At 34.4% G+C, this 18315-nt stretch overlaps 1 protein-coding gene across 3 annotated transcripts in view; it reads right to left on the bottom strand.

The window, feature by feature from the left end:
- MAPK10 (mitogen-activated protein kinase 10) overlaps positions 1-18315 on the bottom strand; it is a 181594-nt gene that overhangs the window by 29858 nt on the left and 133421 nt on the right. For 2 of the 3 annotated variants that reach the window (XM_059923980.1, XM_059923981.1), the window contains 2 exons: positions 16458-16640; positions 12042-12166 (listed from right to left, as the gene is read on the bottom strand). In XM_059923980.1, coding sequence (XP_059779963.1) covers positions 12042-12166; positions 16458-16640 — 308 coding nt within the window. The remainder of the gene's footprint in view (positions 1-12041; positions 12167-16457; positions 16641-18315) is intronic. The other variant, XM_059923982.1, reaches the window with a different exon arrangement.

Below are 18315 nucleotides of genomic sequence, written 5' to 3'. Positions count from 1 at the left end.
TTCTTTTGGTTATCAATCAAAAGCATTTTTCATAAGCAACAAATTCCATTCTTTCCCAAGATATTGTGGACCAATATTCCACAAATGACCCTGTGAGTCCCAAATTAAACCTGTAGCAAGTTATAGAAGTGGTTTTTATCATTCTTACGACTGTCTTGCCATTCGAAAGAGACATAATAATTTTATTACAGCATATACTCTGTGAAAGACCATAAACTTTTAATAGACTTATAAAAAGGGAATGTAACCTTTTCAATATTCTGTCTCATCGTTGCATGAATCCATTCTGCCCTCTCCTCACACATAATGGATGCCCCAGGGCCTAAGCAGTGGTTCCACACTTGGGAAGAAAATGTTCACATCCAGCCTTTTCCCTGAATCTGAAGGTTACCATGATTTCTCACTCAAGAATGCTTCCTGGTTTCTCTTTTTTCTGATTCTGCAGCTCCTTAAATGTCCAGTCCATAGATTTTTGATCTTAGGACAGTTCTGATGACATGCTGATTTCATCTCTATAGTTTTAATTTAAAAGTCAAAATAAACATCTTTCAGGTTTAATAACTGTTTGTTTTCACATGACCACACATTCATTTTGAGCATCATTAAGGATTGTAATTTCTTATTATTTCCCTTCTATCCTAGAATGTGAAATTTCTCAATTTACCTCCTAACCTTGACAGCATAACCAGCTCTAAGTATGACTTCTGAAACAAGACGGTTGATTAACTTGACTCTATGATCCCCCCCTGCATAGCGAAGAAATTAGGCCTTTTTATGTGTTTTTGCTGTTCATTTGTTTGTTTCACTTTTATGTTGCAATAAACAACAGATAAAGAAACAAAAATCTTTGGAGACAAATATGGCAGAGAAAAATGGGTAGTGCAAAGGAAGTAAGTCCTTAACTAGGAGAAACAAAATGGAAGCAAGATTTGAGGAAAGTTGGACCCGTCATTCTCATGAAGTCTGATCTTCATGCAAAACAATGCCATCATAAAGCTATAAAGCCGCCTGCCAACTGAAGCCTTGAAAGTTTCATAGCACAAGAAAAGAGCTAGCTACTTGAAAAGTAGACACTGGTATTAATTTCTGTTTCTTGAAGAAATGCCATTTTAACTTGCCTTGAATCACAGAAATCTTTTTCATACTTTCAATAAATTTTTTAAATTGTAATGAAAATTGGAAGCATAGTGCTTGATATTTACCTGTCCCTTCTCCTTATATCCCCTACCTAAAAAAAGGAGAACCTTTATAAATGAAAGGGTCTTTCTATACAAGCAAAAAATTACCTCAAGGAAATAACCTGAGATTTTCTAAGAAGTGCATAAAGTCTTTTGGTTATGTCTATGACTGATAGCCAACTCTAACAGTCAATTACACATATTTTTGTAGCTCCCTCATCCAAAACTTTCTGTATCAGACTAGTGTTTTTTAAAATATTAAGAATTAAATTTGGAGGTAAAAGCTCTAAAAATCTCATAAAGCCCATAAACTATATCCCTAGGAAGATATACACACATAATTATGGGCATATAATTTCAGTATGTTTTTCACTAGCCCTCAGAGTCTCATCCAAGGAACCTCTAGGGTAAATGAATGACAGAATAAGAAAGATTAGTGCTAGATCATGAGCTCAGCAGGGTAGGGAAGTGTTTCCCTCATTTGTGCATCTTTAACTCTGGAACATGCTCAACATAGCACACGAAAAAAATAAGAATTTGTTATGTTGAACTGTGCATGATGGGCATGTGTGTATTGGGGGATTTTTTTAAAAAGGAGAATGTACTTTTTAAAAGTTCATCACACAGTTAAACCTCACTGAATCTGGTAAAGATGGGACAGAAAAACATTTTAAGTAGCAAACCAGAGCAGATTTAGAAACTTGAACAGGGCTACCCACCAAATAAGCATTACTGCTGGGAATAGAACAGAGGTGGCCTTTAAATTACAAAGTTTATATATAATAACATATGGGCCTTGCAGAAAATATCACCACCTCTGCAGAGCAGTATCAGTTTCTTTATCAATAAAGGTTCTATATTGAAAACACTCATAATGATACAAGGGTAGGCAGGAATGCCTTAGAGCTACGCTTGAACTTATATACACAGTACTTTAGAGGAGATTCTTTTAAGACAGACAAAAAATGTGGAGAGGGAACAGTCTAGTTTGATTATTTTAGCAACATTGCAGGTAGACAAACAAGGCAGGAATGCAAATTACCAAGTAAATTATGTTTCCTAGAGATTAGCCATTTTTATGACTTCTACTTATCTCAAGGCAAAGCTGTCCAACAGAGATTCTCTCTTCTGACCGACCTTTCTTTTCTCCTCTTTAGTCTTCCTCTTACTATAAAATTTGGTAAATTTTCATTGACAGAAAACCTTACAAGTTCCGATATTGACTTCTTTGCTTATCTCTTAGGAGCGGCTCTGAAAGGGGAAAGCATTACTTGTTTTCTTTTTTTTTCTCTCACAGTTTGTGGATTATACTACTTTGTGTACTACCTTAGACAGATGCCACAATGAGTAATCTCTTTCTTTCCAGGATGAAAATATTAAGAAAATAAAACACGCTCTCACAAATACCTACTCCCTTGAGTTAAGCGGGTGGATCTCACAATAACTAGAAGTCATCTAGGAAAAAAGAAAAAAAATCATAGATTTGGGAGAAACTGACAGGACATCATAACTCCAGCTTTCAGAGATAACCAGCTGTGGAATGTTCTAAAAAAACAATTTCTGTTCCCTTCCCACGTTTTTAAAAGAATTCTCCTTCAGTGCTCTATTCAAGAGATTAACAATATTCACTGCCTAAAGGGCTCAAGGTAATATATGAAAAGAAAAACCTGGTCATAGGCTCTACCAGTCAACAAAACAGGTATCTCCTGAGAATGAACTATTCAACTACTCCAGTTTTGACACTTGAGAACCATAGGTGTTCTGTGAATTCTGAATATCCCAATGATTTGAAATCAAGGAGGTTTTTCTTCAGTAGAACAATTTGCTATAATTAGAGACAAATGAATTAATGTTTGAGCAAAGTATATGTTCTTCTTGTAAGTCATGTAGGGAGAGGGGCCACTGAAAGCAGGTGGCTAAATCTATCTACAACAAACATTTTGACAAGCTCCCACCAACATGGCATCAAAACAATCCCAATGTGATTCAGAAGATATTTTCACTTTAACAGTTGAGGTACTGGGCATATGAACTGTATTGTAAGTTATATTTTTCTCTAGAAGGCAGTTAGTAAACTGCTCACATTTTGCTGCTGAAAAGGATACATCAGTACAAACAGATGGAAATTTAGAATTCCACAAACGGCAGATATTAGGCATTAGAGACATCAAGTTAACTTTAAGCAAGCAAATGAGAATCAAAAAACACAAATTTCTCTTTCTATAATTAAACACATAACTGGAGTGCACCAAATTCGTATCCATTGTAGCTCACATTTCTTTCTACTTATTTCTAAATTTATATACATCCTGAGTATAATAAATCTACTTAAAGTTCAACTCCTCAATAAAAGGGTCTTCTGTGACAGATAGATGGCACTAAACTATTTCTCAAATTAAGCCTGCCAGGGAGTCTCACTAGCTTTTTCTCAGCATGATGCATGCTGCAATAATAAGAAATCATAAGACTCAAAGAGGTAGTCCGTGTGTCAGGACAGATGGAGAGAACAGCTGAGAGAGGGATTCAGCCAATTTATTAACTCTCTGTGAGTAGAATAAATCATATTTGAAAGAATTCAGAAGAACACTTAGTCTGAAAAAGGAATTTAAATGATGGCAATTTTAGAATGGAGAGAGTAGAATAATAATGTTTCACCTTAAAACATCACTCAGTAACCTCTTAGTCTTTCCAACCCCTAACAGCAAAAGGTCACCAGTGACCAGCACCCCAATTATAGACCAGGCTAGTGATGAACACTTGGGAAACATTTAGACTGATTGTCAAATTTAAAACACTTAATGAATACTATAACATACTGTGGAAATGAAATCCATGATATTAAATATTTGAGGTACCATTGTTAATTATTCTTTTCCTTGCTCTGAAATGGGATAGCTTGTCCTATTTGTGAAAATATTTAAGAGAACTTACTTATAATTTTTGATACTCTTAAAATGCTGGACATAATCTGAGAAATCTTTTTTGAGAATAATTTCCTTTATACAAGCTCTATATAGGACTTTCGGGAAAACTCAATTTATGTGCTTTATCACATATAGTGATATATCTAGTTGTAAATATGAAAAGAAAAAACGCTTTATAAGTTTTCCAAATTTTAATCCAAGGGAAAAAGGCATGATTGAAATGATCTAAAGAAAAGTAAATGGAGTTTTTTTTTTTCTTACTAAAAGTGAGTGTACTTAACATCAAGAAGCATCTTATTACTAGTACCGAACTAGTAATATGATCCCTAGTAAAATCCCAAGTCATACTCAGAGACATAGCACCATGCAGTCTTTTTGGCTTTAATGAAAAGCAATGGAGGCTTTTTACCCATGAAATGTTAAGAGAAACTAGTTTTCTTATTATTTTGGTGAGATAGACTTTTTCTTCCCCAATAAAACTTTTAGATTACTCCAAATAAATTCTTAAATAAAAATTCTTAAATAATTCTTAAATGTTGCAGGTTATGTTTTTTTAAATATTTAAAAGGTCTTTTTTTTTACAGTTTGAGAAGTTCTATTAAATTTTATATAATAAACTTCATTTCCAAACTGGATCCTTCTCAGGCTCACTAAAGGCAAACAAAAATAACATCTATTAGCCCTTTAAGCATGTGTCTATATCCCCTGGGGGAAATCAGGAAACAAAAACAGAAGTTTCTGAATTTCAGATTGATTACTTATTCAGAAGCTATCTTGAGGACATGGCCTAACCTTTTGATATTACTCACCAAAGGGAAATGTCAATTACAAAGACTTTAATCCCCTTTCCTCTCAATGGGAGATATATAGCCTATACAGAGAGTTGTTTTCTTTTATAACTCATTTAAATCATTTCTTCTAGATGCTTCATGTTTAATGGTGTTAGATTCACTGACTTAATAAAGAGATTATAAAATATTTGAAGCAAGCACATATACCTTTTATTCAGTGGTTTATCACCAAAACATAAAACTACTGAGGGACTGATTGAGCATTAGATGCATCAAGTTCATATTCATGGCGGCTTATATTTTTTCTCATTCCTAAATTTATATTCATTCTGAGTATAGCAGAATGTACTTAATACATTTATAATTGAATATATTTATAAGCCTATTCTTTACCACATTGTTTTAGGAACTTATGGATTTAAGAGAATTCAGTAGAAGATAATTGGTTAAACCATAGTTAGTGAAGATAAAGATAATACAAACAATAACTCACTCATGAAGTAGATAACAGAGCAAGTTAACACATGATAATCATAATCAAATAATATTAGCTTTCACTATTAAAAAATATATTCAGGAGAATTAGAAGTAGAAAATGAGAATAATTTCCCACCATCACCCTCAATCACTTGAATTTGTTTGAAGGCCCCAGATAGTCAATACTTATAGATGAATCTTTAAACTACATATGAAGTCTTAGTATGCCAACTTCAGGATTCTTTGATTATTCAATAATAATCTATGCATTTCAGTTACTAAAACGTGGTCAGGACAATGATTTATATTCAAAGCTGACTAGTTTTTTAAAATATCATAGCTAGAGATAGATTATCATAATTTGTTAAATATAATTCAAAGCTATTGATGCAATCTGGTTAAGGATTAGGAAACACTCATTGCAATTTAGTTATAACTGATTAACGTTAAGAGGGACAATTATTACAGATTCTTCTTACGTTCAGAATCCTATATACTAAACAGGTTAAATTGTCAAGTAAGATAGATAACCACATTTGGAGGAATTCATGTCCAGAGATAATAAGTTATAAAATTCCCAATCAATAAAAATTTCCACTGGCTATTAACTGAATAAATATATTCAAGAGAATTAGAAGATCAGTAAAAGCAGGAATCCTGTTTTTTTTTTAAATTCACTGCTGAATCACCAGCACCTAGGTCAGTGTGTGACACACAGTTTGGGTGTAATAAATATTTACAGAGTGAAAAATATCAAACTGTTAATAAATAATCGAAACATATGTGACTAGCTCTGTAGGAGCTGGATAAAGGAAAAGGGCTAACGAGAGAAGGAAAGACAAAGAAGGAAGAAATAACAAAGAGGTGAGTGAGAAGAAAGAATGACAGAGGTCTTTTTTGGTGTGTTTTACCTACTTGGCAGCAGAAGAGTGGAATGAAAGCAACCTAAAGGAAAACAGATCGCTGAATCCCTCATTCCCCCATGCACATGTTGTCCAGCATTGGCTCCACAAGCTGTAGGCTCCTCATCAACAGCATAACAAACAACTGAAAAAGTGACACCAACATACAAAAGGAGAACTACACACATTCAATTGCAAACCCAATGAGAAATGCTCTCATGCCCAGACTATCGGGTTGGCATAGTACTTGTGATTTCTACAAGATACTTGAGGAAATGAAATATTAGGAGTTTCTAAGGGGATAATGTTTACTTCACTATTACCCAGTGTGGCCCCTGAGCACCTACCTCTTCCAACCTCCAGTCTTCTCCTCTCCAGATTAATGAGCCTAACCATCGGTTACTTTAATTTTACTTAGGGGTTTTAGAGCTGCAAATGAGGAAAGAATGAATAGGTGAGTGCCTGCCTTGGGCCTATTTGCCCACAGATACAGTCCTCACCTTTCCTTTATTTGCTCTGTATCTCAGAGGCTGGTCCCTGCAGGCTGCATTTCCAAGGCTCACCTATCGGCTGGTTTAGGGCTGGTCTCAGCCAAGAGGAAGGAGACACCACTAGAAGATGGGGACAGTGAGGAGAAGCCAGGCCATTTCTCCCCATTTCTCTTGCCAGACACACCTGCATCTCCTCTGTGTCTATTACCCAGCTCCCACTGGACAGGCCATCACTACCCACCCCTGGGCTCCAATAAACCATCTCCTCTCTCTAGGCTTCCTACTGTCGCTAATCTCTGGGTTGTTCCAAGAGTATCTGCTCTTGACTTTTGCACTGCAATCAGAAAATATTCTTAGCTTTGCCACTGTTTAAATGCCCTGTAGGGTGGTATCTGCTCAGACCTCAGACTTTAGACTACATGTCTCTCCTGAACTGGTCTTATCTGCCTGCCCTATGTAATTTGTCCACATCTCAGAGCCAGCCCTCACTCTGGATTGCTCAGACCAAGCTCTGGAACCTTTGTTACTTTGACCACAGGCACCTGATTCTCTTCTCAATGCTTTCTGATCCCACGCCTAGCCCTATTCTACTCTCCTCATCATGGCTTATGAACCTGTGTCCCTGTCACTGTTCACAATTGTAGAGCTTATATTCTGAATGTTGATATTGGCTGAACTGCAGCACAAAACCATTCTACAATGATCTTTAAGCTCTCATTTAAGATTTACCTTGAACATATTTCCAGACATACACAACAGTAAAATTTACATATCTATGTCACAAGAAAATTGAAAATAGTGCATATTTCCTGGATGGCTGGTCATCCCTTCCATGTGCTCACTTTGGTAATGACCAATAAGATACAAAGGCAGACAAGAAGATAACTAAAATAATGTCAGAGAGTAACTCTGCTCAAAGGGCATGAAATCTATGATGGCCTTGCAATAAAAGAGCTTATAATAGTCAGTTTAGCTTGTTCCTATAAATTATTTCACTGTCAGCAAAAAATAACATAATCCCTAAAGCAATGAAATAGTATGTATTAATAACAATAAAACATTTAAGGCTCTATTGATTACCTTATGTTGTAAACAGACAGTAAATGTGTAACAGTACTGACTATTCTCGGCTTACATTTTCTAAGTGCTTATTTTAATCGAACTTCAGCACTAATACATGTAAGTGTTATTCTGTTTCCCAGGTTATTCTCTCACCGCGGAGCTAAAGACCAGATTGTTTAACTCGAGGTCTATATGGGTAGATTAAATTCCCACCCAGCCTTGTCCCAATTCCCAAATTAATCTTGAATTGGGTAAGAAATAATAAACAAACTCAGCACTGGCCTTGCTTCCCTAATCTCACTCCACCCAAACTGACTGGATTGGTCATGCCATTTCCCCTTGGTCTCTATGTGGATGGCATGTGTGCTTGTATTCCCAACAGAACATTCCCAGCCTCTCTCTCCAGTTCATCCTCAGCTGTGGCCCATGTTCCAAGCCTCTCTTCTAGCATTCTTCCTGTGACTTTGACTCAGTCACCATACAGAAGGTCCTAAGTTGCCTGTCACCCCTCCTCTGCACTCTCAAGTATACCTGGGGCTTGCCAACTGGAGGACAGAATTCTCAGATACCAGCTGCCTGACTGGCTCAATCTGCCCCTTTGTCCAGATTCCCAGAGTAATGTTTTGATCATTTAGGACTGGATCTGGGCCTCTCTGAGAGCCTTCCAACAGTGGACCTGATCACTACTGGCCGTGAGCCAGGACCCCAGCACCAGTCCCACCTTAGACAATGGTTCCAGTGTCAGGTCTGGAGCCTTCCTTCTTATCATGAATTGAGAAATAAAGATATGTCCTTCTCTAACCCTGTAGGTTTTCAGTTGGCTTCCTTATGATGATTACTTTGAGTTTTGATGTCTTTGGTTTGGTGACTGAGCACATCACCTCCCCCTCCTCTCTCCCTCCCTCCCCACAGCCCTCTCCCACCCCTAGCAATGCAGAACAACTACAGAAGCCCTTAGTAAGGCTCCTGTACTCAGGAGCTTTCATAGAGTGCTCAGGAGTTTTTGAAAAACATAAAACTATGTTTTAAAAAGTGGTCACATTTCATATTCTCCTTAAATTCCCATTTTATATTCCCTGAAACATAGTTAATCAACTTCTCCTTAGCTTGCAGTACACAAAAGTCCTCCTAAAGTGTGTTCATGCCCCTACTCTCAGGGTTTGCAGGGTGAGAGCCACCCCATATCCTAGCAGGGTCTCTAAACTCAAGAATCTGGTAAGAAGCAAGGCAACTGATCCTCACTGTTTCTGTATTTCCCTCCAACAGAGCACAGAGAATACGTTCAAGTTTATTCTCTCAAATAGCCCTGACTATACCCTAGATTATTAAAGATAAATTATAATGAGGATTTGTGAACAATGTAATTTGTCTTTATTTTGGTTTAAATTAATGGCACTGGACTCTTTTATACTTGGCAAGGTAGTGGTGGGTATACATCAGCAGAAAAAGAACGAACATCTTAAAATCTTGCAGAAACTAGATAAATTTTAGTGATTTTTTAAAATATAGAGTATTTCTATAGTTTCTTGGCCAGCTGGTCTTTTTTCACCAAATATATCTATCTTTCCTAACATCAAAAATGTAGTAAAAGCTTGCATGTAAAAGTCATAACAGTAATAGTAATGATTATGAGAATAGTAATTTATGATTTCTACTGGCTATCAAGTACTGTATGAAGTACTTTATGTACATTACATCTTTAAATTCTCAGAACACTATGCACAATGTATGATTGTTTTCTATTCTTAGTTAAGAAAACTGAGGAGAGGAAAGGTTAAGAAACTTGACCTAGGCCAGCTAGTAAGTGGCAGAACAGAAATTTTAACCTAACCCATCTTTCCATATCTGTGGCATTGCATACAACTCAATAAATTGCATTTGTGTATGCTATTGTACTCCTCTTGATGAATACTGAAACAGAATTAGAATGCCTCCCAATTGTTTTATGAAAAAGCATTGACATGACATGTGGCCTTTGTGTTCAGGGTACATACTTCTGTTGCTCTGAACATTATTTGAATAAGAACTTGCTAATAACTTGAGCAGTTCTAACTTCACAATTGATGTAATATTACACAAACAGATGAATATTAACCTTGACATTCAACTCTTTACATTTTCAACTTCATTGTTCCATGAATAATTTTCTCTCTTACAGTTATGACAGCACTCATATGCTCTCCTCTTTTCATTTTGGTACTTTGGCACTTTTGGAAACATGTGATAAGATAGCTTGTAGTATGGTTAACAGATTAGTACACATAGCATTTCTCTATTCTTTATTTTTCCTGAAGACATCACATTCTCTTGCAGTTTTTCCTTTATCACTCTCCACTTTCCTCTACTCTCTTCCAAAGAAACTTATTTTGACAATATTGAAATGGCTGAGAAAAAGATTCTAGCCATGTAAGGTACCCTAAATTGTATCTTTCTATCCTTCAAAGGAATTTTTCATAAAAAGTTAAAATTAAGTTAAAAACCCATTGATACTACTCATTGATATATTGTTACAGATTCTAAGCAATTGTTTTTTTTACAGGCAACATGATTACAAGTGAATTACAAATGCAGACTTTATGACTCCAATTAAACTCTAGGTCACAATCCATTAAAAACAGATTATACACATTACATTAGATGTAAGGAAAAATACATATGCCACATGATTTGAACTATCAAAATAAGTGAAGAGCAATAATTTCAAATAATTTATGTTTGTCTAAAATTTTTATCAGCATAACCTCAAAAATCATCAGAGAAAAAATTCTTATGCTTAATTTTTACATACATATACATCATACTTTCTCTTACTTATTTCATTATTTCATTCTACCCCAGGAACATCTTTGAAGTATTTCCCAAGAATGAGAGACTGGAAGAGAGTCTAGTTTTTAGCTGTAAGAACATTAGTATTTTTAGTTTTAAGAGCATTAGAAGTAAACTCATAAATAATTAATTTTAGGGATTTTATTTTGTAAAAATGAAATCAAGTGACTAAAAATTAATTTAAAGCAAATTAAAATTTCAGCATCATTGTAAAACTGCTTAAGAAAGCAGATCTTAAGAAAATGTTATGAGAGACTGTTATAGCTCAGTTTCCACACAGGAAGAGTCATTTATCACTGAAGTGTTTTCTCTGAAATTTTTGAATGTTTAAGTGCCGGGTTACTATGAAAAGTCGCTTTTTGAATATTATGTCTATAAAGTTTGATTCTACCTGATCTTCACTCCCATCTGTCAGCTCTCACTTCTCCAGTGGAGGGTGAAGGGATGAGAATTAATGTCAGCCTTGAATTTAGCATCTCTAACATGGGCAAGCACACAATGAAGCAGAGGAAAAGAAGTCAAAACAATGCAAAAATTGGCTAGGCCAAGAATATCTTGGGGTACAAAGAAGTTCACAAGAAAACAAACAAACAAAAAGAGGGACAAGAGGACATTCCTATTGGGAGGCCTACAGGACACACATGGGCAAAACAATAGCGCTGTGCCCTGAGCAGCCCTGACTCCATACAGAGAAAAGGAGAAAGGCAGAGATATAAGAAACGATTGAAGAAAAGATAGCAAATGGTTGAAAAATAATTTAAAAATTGAAAAGAGTTATGCTTCTGAGAAGATTCTTAAACTATATCTGGATGGAAAATATGGAGATATATCTGACTCTGGTAAGAACCAACCTGAAATTTAGAACCAACCTGAAATAGTGTCCTTATTGGAATACCCAATTTTTCTCATCTGATTTATGCAAGGCTTCACAAAGGCACCAACGGCCTAGTAAAAGCTTTATAATCTAAATGTTCTTAGTACCACACTTTATTAAAGACAGGCATCTTATCGGAATAGAGGCAAAGAGACTTATTTATGTTTTCTGTTACTTAGTTTGCATCAGGAGAGGCTGATAATTAAACATAAAGGAGGAGACACCGGTGGTGTTAACAATTTAACAAAAACTAATGGAAGTGTTTCATGGACAGCCAAGGTTTGTTGGACTAAATCACCATCTCTCATAGGAAATCCTGAAAAAGAAACACAACTCAAAACACAGGCTGAAGAAAATAACTTTTAGAAGGGAAGGTAATAGCTTTGTGACTTAGGAATTTTATGAAGGTCCTTTGAGTATTCTTTTGGATTCTAATTCTCCTTTAGTTCACACCATGGAGCACCCAGTTACTATGATTTGTTTGTGGAAGGAAAATAAAATAAGCCGAAGACTTACCGCCTCCACTTCGGCAGGATCATACCACACATTGATGTACGGATGCTGTAAGGCGTCGTCCACTGATATCCTTTTTGCTGGGTCAATCACTAGCATCTTTGACAACAAGTCCCTGGCTTGGCTGGCTGAATGATGAATGAGAAAAAAAATAGTAATGTTTTGATTTTGGCAAGGAAATTTTTTGGAGGGAGAAAAAACTTAAAAAAACAAAAAACAAAGATCAATTAGCACCTTCCATCCAAACGTCAGGTAACTTCACCAAGTGATTAGGGAAATGCAAAATTAAACAATGAAAATATTTTTTTATCCATCAAATCTGCAAAATAAGAGATGGCCTAATATCCACTAACTCCAGGTAATTTCATTCATGTTGGTGGCAGTGTAAATTGATAAAGATTTTTTAGAGGACAATTTTGGCAGTATCTATTAAAATTTTAAATGTGAATACTTTATGGCCCAACAGTTCCACTTTTACGTATACAGTCTAGAGAAACAATTGACATGTTCATGAAAAGCATATAGAAAGGATGTTCACTGCAGCACTGGTCAAGGATTAAAACATTTTAAACAATCTAAATGTCCACCTATAGAGCAACTAAATGAGCTATGGTACAACTGTACCAATTATATTTGGCAGTTTAAAAGAATAAGGTAGATCTATATGGACTCACATGGACATGGTGTTAAGTGAAAAAAAAAAATTGCAGGATGAAGCATAGATCCTGATGCCATTGCATAAATCTGCCCCTTCCCAATAACACAACAAACATTTCCCTCTCTCTCTATTTATGTATATAAATGCATAGAAAGGTCTGCAGGGATAATCAACAAACTGAAAATCATAGTTACCTCTGAGGAGAAGAAAATATGTACATGTATTGCTTGCATAATTAAAAATAAATTTAAAAGAATGAAATTTTAAAAAGGGAAAAATACTGAGTGTACACTGCTCATTTTAAAACTTTTCTGAGCTGCGAAAAAGGATAAAGCAGTGTCTAGAGGGTGGCAAGGAAGTCAGGGGTGACTTTTTGAAGATGGGAGAGATGATGAGGACTTTAATGGGAGCAGAAGCTTCAAGAATTGAGAGGAGGGGACAGATTTGAGAGAAAGAATCCACAAGACTTAGTAACCAAATTGGTGTGGGAGATGTTCAGTTGATAAAATACACATTGTCTACTGTATGCCAGGTACAGTGTGAGATGCTAGGGATATAAAAAAATGACACAGTGATAATCATTAAGTGTATTTATTTAATAACATTGCTAAAGGACACTCTAAAAATCTCTGAAAATACATAAAATTTTCAAGAAAATACAGATCCAAACTGGTTTAGAAGTTTTTATGGTGAAAATATTCAGTTTATTCCAAACAGATGGTAAAACTTCAAATTAAAGAAAGCAAAATCTAAATTGGTTTGCTAAATTAGGAAAAAGGCAATGTGTTTGAATCCATGAATATGTATCAACTTTTAATTATCAATTTTTTCTGATTACTAAAGAAATATGGGTTAATTATAAAAAATTTGGAAATCACATAAAACATAAAATCCAGAAAAACCCACCTTCCCCACAGGCAATCACTCTCATTATTAATGTATTCTCTTCTAGTTTTATGTGCTTTTTCATAATTTTGATTGTACTACAGTTAAAATGTAGCAATCTATGACATTAGTATCTCTGGTGTTGTTACATTTTAATAAAATACTTTTAATATATTTATTTATACTAATTATATATTTATAAAAATTGCTAGTTAAATTAGACTGGAAGATTTTTTAAATTTCTATTAGTCATTTTTCTGGGGATCTCAATTCTAGAAATTTAATGTCTGCTAATTCCAAACTGATACTGTGAAGTTCACAAGAGTAACAAAAGTACAGAAATATACATTAATTTTCAATAATTAATCTTTCTCATTGTTAATAACTCTGTCATGATCTAACGGGGCTGTATTTGTTTATGTCATTTGTTCAAATATCTCTTTGATTTGTAACTGATTTTATACCCAGACTCACACAGTCCCACGGGTTCTCCCATCAAACCCACCTATGTTTCTGCTCCTAGAAAGGGTCAGGGAGGTTGGGGTGGTCTCCTCATCAATAGGGACATGAACGACAGTAATACCAAATCATCTTACTAAGAAACAATGATCAATACTGCTTGTAGGGAACAAAATGAGGAAGAAGAAAAGGTTTCAATTCTTTATCTTTCATTCTTTCATTTGCAAGTAAATGTCTTACACTCTTTAATAACAGTAGAATAAATTCATCCCTTTGATTCTTTGTATAATTCTTTATAATTTGCTGATTTTATATTACAATTATAATTTAATAATTGTAAATATGTAAACTAGTTTTTTTTTAATTTTTAAAATTTTTATACAACTTTTAAAGGTTACTTTCCATTTATAGTTATTACAAAATATTGGCTATATTCCCTGTGTTGTACAATACATCCTTGAGCCTATCTTACACCCAATAGTTTGTACCTCCCACTTCCTTCCCCTATATTTCCACCCCCACCCCCCGCCACTGGTAACCACTAGTTTGTTCTCTATAGCTGTAAGTCTGCTTCTTTTTTGTTATATTCACTAGTTTGTTGTATTTTTTAGATTCCACTTTTAAGTGATATCATACACTATTTGCCTTTCTCTGTCTGACTTATTTCACTTAGCATAACGTTCTCCAAGTCCATCCTTGTTGCTGCAAATGGCAAAATTTCATTCTTTTTTATGGCTGAGTAGTATTCCATTGTGTGTATATGTGTGTGTGTGTGTGTGTGTGTGTGTGTATATATCACATCTTCTAGTTTATTATTTGCAAAAGTAATATAATTGTAGAGTTTCAAACTGAATTAAAAAGCCAAAAAATAAACTCAAGAAGGTTGGAATTATATCATGAAGCATGGCATTTTACTGAATAGTTTCTCTACAAGTGTTTGCATTATCTCAAATAATTTAATCAAGGCTTTGTGGCCTCTATATTGTTACACTATAAGTGACTTAATAGGAAGTGGTTACTTTTGTCTGACATGGCAATTACCATCATAAAGACATACATTCTTCAAAATCTCTATCTGGGGTATTAGCACTTCTTCATTCTGCATATAGTTGATGTTGCTCTTAAAAGCAGTAGATTTAGTAATAATTTAGTCTATTGTCACTCAGAGAGCTGGTAGAGGTAGTTAAAAGAAGAAACCCAACTGTGCAACAAAAGTGTCACAAACACAGAAACAATGCTGTGCATTTAAAACCCATCAGATAAAAGTTTGGAGGAAATAATAAGACCCTGGGAAGTCGTAGCACCACATTTCAGCTTCACCATCTCATTTATGTCTATATTAGCTATAAATTAAGTCTGAAAGTTAAATCTGTAGCTAATTAATTGTCCACTGAACACTTGGGGTAAAATTTCACAAGTATGTGTCCTTTTCTGGGATAATGTATAGATCCATCTAAAATACTAATTATTTTATTATTAATAAATATTTATTAGTATTTTTATATCTAATAGTTACTGAGCACTTACTGTGAGCCAGGCACTGTTCTAAGTGCTTGACAAATTAGTCACCTAATCTTCCCAATGACCCTATAAAGTAGACACTTTCTACTTTCATTTGTTAAAGGAGGTACAGAAAGATGAGATAACTGGCCTAAGTTCACACAGATTTCAAGGGATAGGATTTGAGCTCCGGCAGGGGAAAAAATCAAATTTGCTTCAAAATCACATTCTCTAAAATGTCCTAAGTTAAAATAAGAATTAGAATATTATTTATATTATACTTTATACATTACCAAGTTTAATCAGTCCTATACCAAGCATTATGATCCCAGTTTTGTTGGTAAAGAAATTAAGATTTGTTACTAAAGTTCATAACTGCAGACATAGTAATAGAAAAATGACTTATTAATGAAAGTGTTTACATTGAATACAAAATGTGTAAGTAAAAAATCTCATTTGTCACTCTAAAATGAAAAAATGGTGGTTAAGCATTCCATAAAATGCAAATAAAACTCTAACATCTATAGCTCTAAGATTAGCTCTAAGACAACTAAAGATTAGCTCTAAGACAACTAAAAACTTGTGTTAAAAGTATTTTCCAGGTAATAAAAAGAACTGAAACAATTATTTCAATGTATATTACATTGGTCTTTTAGAGTTAGCACTGCAAAATAATTTTAAGATTCTAAATAAGCCCCATGAAATAGTTTAACCCGCACCACTGTTACACACTTTATTACTAACCTTCTCTCTGAATATCCAGGCAATTTTAAAATCCTTGGCTTCTCCCCCTTTGTAAAAAAGATCTTTTAAAAATACCTCTCTTTAAATTGAGGCATTTCAAGTTAAAGAAAGATGTCTCTATAGCTTGCCCATCACCCACATAGTGGTTCTGAAGTTGTCCCTGAAGGGCTTACCTTTGAGTTTATTGTGCTCGGAGTCCGCTGGGAAGAGGGAATCTGGAAAGAGCTTGGGGAAGGTGAGTCCTGCATACTTGGGCCGATTCTCCACATAGTTTCTTACTGTGGGTTGCAATTTCTTCATGAATTCTGGACATGGTGTTCCTAGTTGCTCAATTACCTTGTTCCACTGGTCAATATCTGAGAATTGAATAGTTAAGGGCAAAAACAAGTGTAGGCCACTAGCGCTTGCCTTTCACTAGTTGGGAGACTAACTGCTTCTCAGAATCCTGAGCAGTCATCAACACAAATGGAATTTTAATAAACAGCAAAGGACAGAAATATAAAATCAGATTGTCAGGCAGTGAATCCTCTCGGAATTTTAAATTCACTTTTGGAACATATACACTTTTAGGGAATTAGCGTTACTTAAAATAGGATATCATGAAATAGTCTTTGGGTTGTAAAGATGAAAAGGTATTTAAATAACACAAGAAGAATTTCTCCTCTTGAGCTAAACTTCTGTATAACCATGTGATTTGGAAGAGAAAAAAATATAAAGACATATAATAATATTATCATGAAATTACTTCAATCATTTATTTTCTAAAAATGACAAATGCACAAATATTTTATAAGATCTGTTTATATTTTTCTTAAATTCTTTTTAAGGTTTTTTTCTTCTGTTCTCTATCAAATGGGAAATTTCATTATCTGTTAATGTTTTCCACTCATATGCATTACAAATAGGATCAATCTAATTTTTGATAGTAACTCACTAATTCTTCACCAAAGACTTTAAAAAAATTCTCTTTATAAAAGTAGTCGCAGTGTCATACCTATTTTCTTACTTCTGATAATAGTGCCCTGTATCCCTGAATATTGGGGATATGAGGGTAAACATAGGATGTTCAATTTAAAACAGATTTCAACCAACTGCATGTGTTTCAAAAGTATGTTAAGCATAGGGAATTCTACAAGAAAAATATTACCTCTCTATGAAAGTTAATACTTTACAAAACTGGGGGGTCTTTCACAGACATACCCACTGATTGAGATTTTCTTTTTCATCTATCATTGATATTTGATATGTCAGAGCCTTGAGAATGATAAATACCACCTATGAAAACTCTGAAGAGCCAACTGGAAGAAGTTGATTTCAAACAGATTTCCTTGCCATGTGTCAATGAATGATGGAGGCCTTAAAAATTCTTAAATCAAATACCACAGGCAGTGTACTCTCCTATGTTGTTTATTCTACTACTCTATCTTTAGTGTAAAGTTAATTAATTCATTTCTGCTAATGTAGTTTGTGACAGTTCAGGTAACTTTACCATAATATTACTTAATTGAGATTCATAAAATCTTTACTCCAGCTATTCCATAGGGTTGGACTAAAAAAGATAGGCAGTCCTAACAGAAGACAAAATTAACTATATTCAGCCAAAATAAATATATAATGCAAACAATGTAGATAGGTGATTGAACAAAGATAAAGTCAAGCTAATTTGCAAATTCTCTTCTATTTCCCTTATAATCTAGCTGAATAAAATTTAAATTATTACATAGCCTCTCAAGTATGGGGATGAAGAAAATACATGATTGTGTAATATCAAGAAATGAAGTAAAAGTGGGAAAAACTGAAGAATATTCCTTTACAAAATGATAGGAATAATTAAACAAGAACATATTTCAATAAAAATTAATCTAAATTACCATGTGCCTGAGAATATAGTAGTAAGTGAAAATCATTAGAAATAAACTTAAAAAATTACAAAAGATTAGAGTTAAAAGTTACTCTTAGACAGAAACTTATGGTAGTACTATGGATATAGGTAAGCTAGAATGACTTAGATATATTTAAATAGAAAACATT

The sequence above is a fragment of the Balaenoptera ricei genome, chromosome 5 (assembly GCF_028023285.1).
Source record: "Balaenoptera ricei isolate mBalRic1 chromosome 5, mBalRic1.hap2, whole genome shotgun sequence".
Taxonomy (NCBI): Eukaryota; Metazoa; Chordata; class Mammalia; order Artiodactyla; family Balaenopteridae; genus Balaenoptera; species Balaenoptera ricei.
The sequence above is the reverse complement of the archived record's forward strand: the minus strand, read 5'-3'. Positions and strand labels throughout refer to the sequence as shown.